The 10,275-nt window shown below is 39.1% G+C and overlaps 1 protein-coding gene across 26 annotated transcripts in view; it reads left to right on the forward strand.

Annotated features, from left to right (window-relative positions):
* The window catches only part of LOC148003314 (sulfotransferase 1C2A-like), a 30,095-nt gene extending 20,772 nt beyond the window's left edge, over positions 1 to 9,323 (forward strand). For 15 of the 26 annotated variants that reach the window (XM_087567965.1, XM_087567964.1, XM_087567967.1 and 12 more), the window contains 4 exons: positions 5,482 to 5,608; positions 6,242 to 6,336; positions 6,470 to 6,650; positions 8,263 to 9,323. In XM_087567965.1, the coding sequence (XP_087424091.1) occupies positions 5,482 to 5,608; positions 6,242 to 6,336; positions 6,470 to 6,650; positions 8,263 to 8,375 (516 nt within the window). In that variant the 3' untranslated portion in view covers positions 8,376 to 9,323. The remainder of the gene's footprint in view (positions 1 to 5,481; positions 5,609 to 6,241; positions 6,337 to 6,469; positions 6,651 to 8,262) is intronic. The other 11 variants (XM_087567981.1, XM_087567983.1, XM_087567982.1 and 8 more) reach the window with 1 other exon arrangement.
* The last annotated feature ends 952 nt before the right edge of the window (positions 9,324 to 10,275 follow it).

The raw sequence follows: 10,275 nt of genomic DNA on the forward strand, positions 1-10,275 counted from the left end.
GCTGGAGTAGCCATTCTAATATCAAATAAAATCAATTTTCAACTAAAAGTCATCAAAAAAGATAAGGAATGACACTTCATGTTCATCAAAGGAAAAATCCACCAAGATGAACTATCAATCCTAAATATCTATGCCCCAAATACAAGGGCACCTACATACGTAAAAGAAACCTTACTAAAGCTCAAAACACACATTGCACCTCACACAATAATAGTAGGAGATTTCAACACCCCACTCCCATCAATGGACAGATCATGGAAACAGAAATTAAACAGAGACGAAGACAGACTAAGAGAAGTCACGAACCAAATGGACTTAACAGATATTTATAGAACATTCTATCCTAAAGGAAAAGTATATACCTTCTTCTCAGCTCCTCATGGTACTTTCTCCAAAACTGACCATATAATTGGTCAAAAAACGGGCCTCAACAGGTACAGAAAGATAGAAATCATCCCATGCGAGCTATCAGACCATCACGGCCGAAAGCTGGTCTTCAATAACAAAAAGGGAAGAATGCCCACATATACGTGGAAGTTGAACAATGCTCTACTCAACGATAACCTGGTCAAGGAAGAAATAAAGAAAGATATTAAAGACTTCTTAGAATTTAATGCAAATGAAGGTACAACATACCCAAACTTATGGGACACAATGAAAGCTGTGCTAAGAGGAAAACTCATACCTCTGAGTGCCTGCGGAAAGAAACAGGAAAGAGCATATGTCACCAGCTTGACATCACACCTAAAAGCTCTAGAACACAAAGAAGCAAATACACCCAGGAGAAGTAGAAAGCAGGAAATAATCAAACTCAGAGCTGAAATCAACCAAGTAGAAACAAAAAGGACCATAGAAAGGATCAACAGTACCGAAAGTTGGTTCTTTGAGAAAATCAACAAGATAGATAAACCCTTAGCCAGACTAACGAGAGGATACAGAGAGTGTGTCCAAATTAACAAAATCATAAATGAAAAGGGAGACATAACTACAGATTCAGAGGAAATTCAAAAAATCATCAGATCTTACTATAAAAGCTTATATTCAACAAAACTTGAAAATCTGCAGGATATGGACAATTTCCTAGACAGATACCAGGTACCGAAGTTAAATCAGGAACAGATAAACCAGTTAAACAACCCCATAACTCCTAAGGAAATAGAAGCAGTCATTAAAGGTCTCCCAACCAAAAAGAGCCCAGATCCAGACGAGTTTAGTGCAGAATTCTATCAGACCTTCATAGAAGAACTCGTACCAATATTATCCAAACTATTCCACAAAATTGAAACAGATGGAGCACTACCAAATTCCTTCTATGAAGCCACAATTACTCTTATACTTAAACCACACAAAGACCCAACAACGAAAGAGAACTTCAGACCAATTTCCCTTATGAATATCGACGTAAAATTACTCAATAAAATTCTGGCAAACCGAATCCAAGAGCACATCAAAACAATCACCCATCATGATCAAGTCGGCTTCATCCCAGGCATGCAGGGATGGTTTAATATACAGAAAACTGATTTATTTCAGTTAATTTTATACCCAGCCACTATGCTGAAGTTGTCTATCAGCTTCAGTAGTTCTCTGGTGGAACTTTCAACCACCATGATTTTTTCAACGTGATCCATTATATAAACAAACTGAAAGAACAAAAGCACATGATCATTTCATTAGATGCTGAGAAAGCATTTGACAAAATTCCACACCCTTTCATGATAAAAGTCCTGGAAAGAATAGGAATTCAAGGCCCATACCTAAACATAGTAAAAGCCATATACAGCAAACCAGTTGCTAACATTAAACTAAATGGAGAGAAACTTGAAGCAGTCCCACTAAAATCAGGGACTAGACAAGGTTGCCCACTCTCTCCCTACTTATTCAATATAGTTCTTGAAGTTCTAGCCAGAGCTATCAGAAAACAAAAGGAGGTCAAGGGGATACAGATCGGAAAAGAAGAAGTCAAAATATCAGAGCTATCAGAAAACAAAAGGAGGTCAAGGGGATAGAGATCGGAAAAGAAGAAGTCAAAATATCACTATTTGCAGATGATATGATAGTATATTTAAGTGATCCCAAAAGTTCCACCAGAGAACTACTGAAGCTGATAGACAACTTCAGCATAGTGGCTGGGTATAAAATTAACTGAAATAAATCAGTAGCCTTCCTCTACACAAAAGAGAAACAAGCCGAGAAAGAAATTAGGGAAACGACACCCTTCATAATAGACCCAAATAATATAAAGTACCTCAGTGTGACTTTAAACAAGCAAGTAAAAGATCTGTACAATAAGAACTTCAAGAACCTGAAGAAAGAAATTGAAGAAGACCTCAGAAGATGGAAAGGTCTCCCATGCTCATGGATTGGCAGGACTAATATAGTAAAAATGGCCATTTTACCAAAAGTGATCTACAGATTCAATGCAATCCCCATCAAAATACCAATCCATTTCTTCAAAGAGTTAGACAGAACAATTTGCAAATTCATCTGGAATAACAAAAAACCCAGGATAGCTAAAACTATCCTCAACAATAAAAGGACTTCAGGGGGAATCACTATCCCTGAACTCAAGCAGTATTACAGAGCAATAGTGATAAAAACTGCATGGTATTGGTACAGAGACAAACAGATAGACCAATGGAACAGAATTGAAGACCCAGAAATGAACCCACACACCTATCGGCACTTGATTTTTGACAAAGGAGCCGAAACCATCCAATGGAAAAAAGATAGCATTTTCAGCAAATGGTGCTGGTTCAACTGGAGGGCAACATGTAGAAGAATGCAGATCGATCCATGCTTATCACCCTGTACAAAGCTTAAGTCCAAGTGGATCAAGGACCTCCACATCAAACCAGACACACTCAAACTAATAGAAGAAAAACTAGGGAAGCATCTGGAACACATGGGCACTGGAAAAAATTTCCTGAACAAAACACCAATGGCTTATGCTCTAAGATCAAGAATCGACAAATGGGATCTCATAAAACTGCAAAGCTTCTGTAAGGCAAAGGACACTGTGGTTAGGAAAAAACGGCAACCAACAGATTGGGAAAAGATCTTTACCAATCCTACAACAGATAGAGGCCTTATATCCAAAATATACAAAGAACTCAAGAAGTTAGACCGCAGGGAGACAAATAACCCTATTAAAAAAATGGGGTTCAGAGCTAAACAAAGAATTCACAGCTGAGGAACGCTGAATGGCTGAGAAACACCTAAAGAAATGTTCAACATCTTTAGTCATAAGGGAAATGCAAATCAAAACAACCCTGAGATTTCACCTCACACCAGTGAGAATGGCTAAGATCAAAAACTCAGGTGACAGCAAATGCTGGCAAGGATGTGGAGAAAGAGGAACACTCCTCCATTGTTGGTGGGATTGCAGACTGGTACAACCATTCTGGAAATCAGTATGGAGGTTCCTCAGAAAATTGGACATTGAACTGCCTGAGGATCCAGCTATACCTCTCTTGGGCATATACCCAAAAGATGCCGCAACAGATAAAAAAGACACGTGCTCCACTATGTTCATAGCAGCCTTATTTATAATAGCCAGAAGCTGGAAAGAACCCAGATGCCCTTCAACAGAGGAATGGATACAGAAAGTGTGGTACATCTACACAATGGAATATTACTCAGCTATCAAACACAATGACTTTATGAAATTCGTAGGCAAATGGTTGGAACTGGAAAATATCATCCTGAGTGAGATAACCCAATCACAGAAAAACACACATGGTATGCACTCATTGATAAGTGGCTATTAGCCCAAATGCTTGAATTACCCTAGATGCCTAGAACACTTGAAACTCAATACGGGTGATCAAAATGTGAAATCTTCACTCCTTCTTTGAAAGGGGAACAAGAATATCCTTGGCAGGGAATAGAGAAGCAAAGATTAAAACAGAAACAGAGGAACACCCATTCAGAGCCTGCCACACATGTGGCCCATACATATACAGCCACCCAATTGGACAAGATGGATGAAGCAAAGAAGTGCAGGCAGACAGGAGCTGGATGTAGATCTCCTCTGAGAGACACAGCCAGAATACAGCAAATACAGAGGCGAATGCCAGCAGCAAACCACTGAACTGAGAATAGGACCTTCATTGAAGAAATCAGAGAAAGAACTGGAAAGCTTGAAGGGTCTCGAGACACCATATGAACAACAATGCCAAGCAACCAGGGCATCCAGGGACTAAGCCACTACCTAAAGACTATACATGGACTGACCCTGTACTCTGACCAAATAGATAGCATTGAATACCCTAGTAAGATCATCAGTGTAAGGGGAAGCCCTGGATCCTGCTAAGACTGAACCCCCAGTGAACGTGATTACTGGAGGGAGGGTGGCAATGGTGGGAGGATGCGGAGGGGAACACCCATAAAGAAGGGGAGGGGGAGGGATTAGGGGGATATTGGCCCGTAAACCGGGAAAGGGAATAACACTCCCAATGGAAATAAGAAATACTCAAGTTAAAAAAATAAATAAATAAAAAAACAAACAAAAAAAGTGACAAAAAAAGAAAATGTTAATGCTGTACCAAATAGATCATTGTATCAAATATGACATAAAGAAAGAAGATGTGACTTTAGGTTGAATCATCAAATAAAGCAATGGTGTTTTATAATTGCTTACACATATATGTATATATCATTATATATTATATACATTATATATTATATATACATATTTAACGATTTATATATACAACACAGAAAATTAAAAACCAGAACGAGCCTAACCCTCAGACTGTGTGCATCTGAATAGAGAAATGTATGGACTTGGAAAGGGATGAATGAGGGCTGAGGAAAGGTGAGAGTTATGCCATGTGGCTGGAAAGCACATCTCTGAAAAGGAAAGATGAGACTCCTAAAATGTCAGTCAATACTGAGGTGAAAGACAGCCTGAGTACAAAGTGCAAGAATTAAATTAAAAAATAAATAAATAATCTGACACTTTAGAAAATTCTTTCCATTGGTGCACAGCAGCATTTTGACTTGGAGAATACAAGGGCAAGATAACAAAGTCTCCCAACAGGGTCCTTATTGAAATGCACCTAGTGTTTGCTTATTCTGTGTAGAAACACACAGATTTTAAAGTGATCATCATGGAAGAAAGTGTGTGCTCATATCAAGTAGGATCCACGGTGCTGCTCCACGTCAAAACAGCAGGTGGAGCAATTGCTTTCTCAGAAATCAGGCTGAGGTTTCTGGAAGGCTCAGTGGCTCTGTAGTTGATTCAGAGTATGTAGAGGAAGAGTTTGCCCCTGATAACAAAAGGGAAATCAAGAATTGAGATAAATTTTAATGAGTTAGGGCTGGGCTGGGAGTATCATAATTGGTGACATTGCTCTAGGCTGAGTGTCAGTGCCAGGGCAGGAGAGCTGAGCATTCCCCAAAAGGACTCACCCAGAGGGACAACTAGGGAGTTCCAATATTTGTGTTCCTTTAACTCACCTCTCTTCTTCTCCAAAGTTCCTTTATGTGGCTCGAAACGCCAAAGACTGCATGGTTTCCTTCTACCACTTCTACAGAATGTGCCAGGTGCTCCCCAATCCAGGCACCTGGAATGAGTATTTTGAAACCTTCATCAATGGAAAAGGTAAATAAAAATGCATTGTCCCTCTGTGGTTTTACCCCGATTAGGCTGAGCTGAGAGAACAACCCCTGACAGTTGATCCCCCAGAGTTTCCGGTGCCTCCTATCCTGGCCTCTATTTGGGGATTCCCGACCTATAGACTTTCCTCAGCCTGTGTGACCCTGTCATAATATCAGGGTGCAAGTGATTGTGCATAATCAATATGAAGCCACTTTAATTCTCATATTAAAGAAAAGCCCCCAATACTGACAGAAACTACGTGACCTCAGAATCGAGCAGCTCAGTGATGCTGGGAAATATCTAATACAGAATTTTTCCTTCTCTGATGTACCTGAAGCCAGAAAAAAGAAAAAAAGAAAGAAAGGAAGAGAGAGAGAGAGAGAGAGAGAGAGAGAGAGAGAGAGAGACAGAGACAGAGACAGAGACAGAGACAGAGACAGAGAGACAGAGACAGAGAGACAGAGACAGAGAGAGACAGAGAGAGAGAGAAAGAAAGAAAGAAAGAAAGAAAGAAAGAAAGAAAGAAAGAAAGAAAGAAAGAGAGAAAGAGAGAGAGAAAGAAAAAGAAAAAAGGAAAGTCAAACTTTCCTGACTTGGAAGATTTGTGTCCATGAAAACAATTCTTGTTTTTCACAGTAAGTTGTGGATCTTGGTTTGACCATGTGAAAGGATGGTGGGAAATTCGAGACAGATACCAGATTCTCTTCCTCTTCTATGAAGACATGAAGAGGGTAAGTAAATTACTTCTTCAGCATCAGGGACAGGGAAGCTGCTTTAGGAATGTGGTTCTGACAGGAATGTCTGGAAAAATGTGATAGTGTGAAAACTCTTTTCCAGTCCAACTAATGCTACCCTCACTCACAGGACCCAAAGCGTGAAATCCAGAAGGTAATACAGTTCATGGGCAAGAATTTGGATGAAGAGGTCGTGGATAAAATAGTCCTGGAGACATCATTTGAGAAAATGAAAGACAATCCTTTGACAAATTTTTCTACAATCCCCAAGACTATCATGGACCAGTCCATTTCCCCTTTCATGAGAAAAGGTCTGTGGGGCTTATTTATCTCTAATTCTGAGGCAGTCCCCCTCCAATCCACATATTGTGATTCTAAAAAAGCTAGAGATTTGTTCCTAGTGTACAAGAAGCTCTACAAAGCAAGTCTTACAGATAACTAAGACAGACTCCCCTTGGTGCACACCTCCTTGGGATCCCTGCCTGCGGTTAGACTCATCAGATCTGACATCTAGTTTGATTCTGTCTCCAAATCATGACTCATGACACTTTTAGGACTTTCAGCATGTATTACTGAGACCCAGGCCCTTAATGCTTCCTAGATTTTGAAAGAAAAAAATCTGATTATCCCTGGTGATTCACTTTTAAGTGGGGAATGTTATTTTTTAAAGTTAGTATACTCAATAACTTTCTAAAACTCAACAGTTCGATGATTTCACACAGATCCTCAGTAAACCCACTTTCCAAAAAGGTAGGTACAGAATGAAACCCATCCCACTGTCTCATTAACATCTGCACTTTTTTCCACTGCTATGCAACCAGGACTAGGTTTTATAAACAGCTGCAGAACTTTTTTTCTTTTACTTTCAGCACAGGAGTTAATCCATTGCCCTTGCAGTATTCCCTCTTTTCTCTCTTAGACTTTGGTAAGGTTTGAGAAGCACCCTTTTTCCCAGTCTATCCATGTCCACTCTTCTCTGCACTCACTTGTGTTTGCTTCTTTGCTTGCTTGCTTTGGCCATAAAAACACAACTAAGAATACCATGACAGAAACCTGTTCACTAACACAAACCGTGATTACCTTACATACTTTTGCTTACCAGAATATGAGCTATCCCTCCAGGAAAAGAAATACTGACCTCTACGCATGACTATCTATACAGGACTCATGGATATCCTGTTATTCTTCCAAGTATTTCTCTTATTATAGATATTGTGTCCATATTTTTATGATTAATGCTACAATGAACATTTCTTGTTCATCAAGTTGGATAATTTTCTTTAAGAATCACAAGTGTTACAGTGATTATCTCTCTAAAATTATTTAAAATAATAAAAATAGAATCTCGTTCCAATAACATAATCTACAAAAAACAATTCATAGAAATAAACGATGCAGTTCAATACATTCTTACAAACAAATAAAACTAAGTGATCAAAGTAAAAAGAATTCCACCAGCTTGGTTGATATCCTGCCATATCCTTTGCAGGCAATCTTTCCTTCAGAAGAAAATATTCCCATTTCTCACTGTAAGTTGGTTTTGTTTGTTCTTAGGTGGCATATACTTGGAGTGTCACAATATGTATTTTCTTATGCCCCAGATCTCTGGCCAGTATAACATCTTAAGATCTCCTTGTATGGCTATATGTCTACCATTCCTTCATTTTTATAATTGTTACTACCTAATATGTGTGTGTAGCACAGTAGAGCCAAGATTCTGGGTCACATTGAATTGATTGATTTTATTTAGACGCCAGAGCCCCTGCACAAAGACAACTAAACCCCCTTCTCATTAAGGAGAGGTAAAGTGGTGAGGAATTGAGCTCCTGTCAGGACAGCACCAATGTGGGTACTGCACACTCCAGTCAGGGATACAGTCTGTCAACCACACACTGATGCTTTTGTCTGGCCTTTGTCCTTTAGGAATTGTGGGTGATTGGAAAAACCACTTTACTGTGGCCCAGAATGAGAGGTTTGATGAAATCTATGAGCAAAAGATGGACGGAACCTCTCTAAACTTCTGCATGGAACTCTGATCAAGATGAGAAGATAGACATCAAGGACAGGAGTCTGTCTGCAAGCCTCAATCCAGCCAAAGGAAGATCAGAAAGCAAACTGTAAATGCCAAGGACTGTGACACCAACTCTGTTATTACTGACATCACTTTACAATTCACAAAATCATATTATGTCCAGTGTATACTTTCTCCACTATTCAGTACAAATCAGTAAGATGGCTTAATAAGCTAATAAATAAACAAACTTGAATAGTATAAATTTTATGATGACATCTTTCTAGGAGGTATAGCCTATATTCTAACTCTAAATAACTATCTTATGCACAAAAACACAAATATTAGAAATCATCTAAATGAATGTACAGAAATTCCTAATGTCTTTCTGCTCAATCGGTATTTTTCATGGTTACAGTGGGAAGACTCAGTTTGTGGACAACTTGTTGCAACATGCTCACTGGAACATTTTCTACCTGGTAGGAGGAAATTGAGGGAAGGACTTCAAGGAGATGTCAGAAATCCAAATCTTAATAAACGGAATCCTAGTTCTGGATCATAAAAGAAACAGAAGAAAGGCATGAGGGTGACCTTTGGAAAGCACAAATTGTGTCTTGAAAAAAGCAGAATGGAAGCTTGGTGTTCAACTTGCAGCCAGTTGAGTTTTGATCTCCTGTCATCTCTTCTGAGGAACAGCTTGTACTTTTGCCCACTTTAGCAGAGTCCATCTGCATTTGCTTGCCAGCATACTTCCTTCCACCTCCCACTCGCTCCATGTCTTGGGCATCCTTTTACTCCCAGTAACCAGGCAATATGGAGAACACAGCATGTTGCACGATGGCTCGGAAGACGGAAAGGCAAACACGTTTCGGGTCACAAATTCTCAGCACTTACCCTTTCACTTTAGTTGCAGATGTCAGCACTGCTAAGCTGAGATCAGCAGGAGCAGCCTGTGGCATGAGCAGGATATATATGTGAGCTCAGGGTACCTAGCATGAGCTAGAATGCCATTTGCTTTCTAGCACTCAAACCTGCAATGGCCATGTGATGAGGACGTGGGCACAGCATGTGTTACTACCAGCAAGAGCTATGAGAAGGTGTAGTACAAGTTAGTGGATGGAAGCTAAGAAACTGGAACATGGCCTAGAAGAGAATGAGTGCTCCTGGCCCTGGGTCTTCCTTTCCCTTGTTTCTTGGCCATGAAAAATTCAATAAAATGAGGTGGTTAGTTTTGCTTTGCCATTTACCCTCACCATGATATTCTGTCCATCTCACCACAGAATGTAAATTCCAAACCCAAGAGCTAAAATAAAGCTTCTGTCTTTATAAGTTGCTTTCCCAGATACTTGTTATAATGAAAGAAAGCTCACTAATACATTCCCAATGATGTGGTTATAAAATACTAGAAAAGTCTGAAATTTTGTTGAACTTATAGACAATCGCTTGGTTACTGCCGAAATCTAACCATATGTGTACAGTTAATTAACAATGTCTATTATATAAAAAAAATTATATCCGAATTGTATTGTAAATTTTTATTGTTTGCTCCTAAGTCTTGAAATTATTCAAAGTTTCTCTAGGTAGAGAGTCCCCTCTTACAATCCAAACTAAACTGAAGTCCCTACATCTGCTTCCTGTCAGGGTTAAGTTCATAAGAGCCCAGAGTCACTCTAGCCTATAAAAGGAATGACTCTGGTCTCCAACCATCTACTGGTTAACTGTAGATTTAAGGTAAACTTTGGAAACATAATAGTGTCGAACTTAAGCCTCTTTTGGCTTTATTCTTCTGGGAGTTTCCTTTGTATTCAGAAATTAAAATAGCAGAACTTGAAAGAGATAAATTGTAAAACATATTATGTTGGCTTTGTAAGTACACGATTGTATTAATAATTTACACATTGGCAATTTTTAACTATTACTTTTAG

This window comes from Rattus norvegicus, chromosome 9 (genome assembly GCF_021556685.1).
Source record: "Rattus norvegicus strain SHRSP/BbbUtx chromosome 9, alternate assembly SHRSP_T2T, whole genome shotgun sequence".
NCBI lineage: Eukaryota > Metazoa > Chordata > Mammalia > Rodentia > Muridae > Rattus > Rattus norvegicus.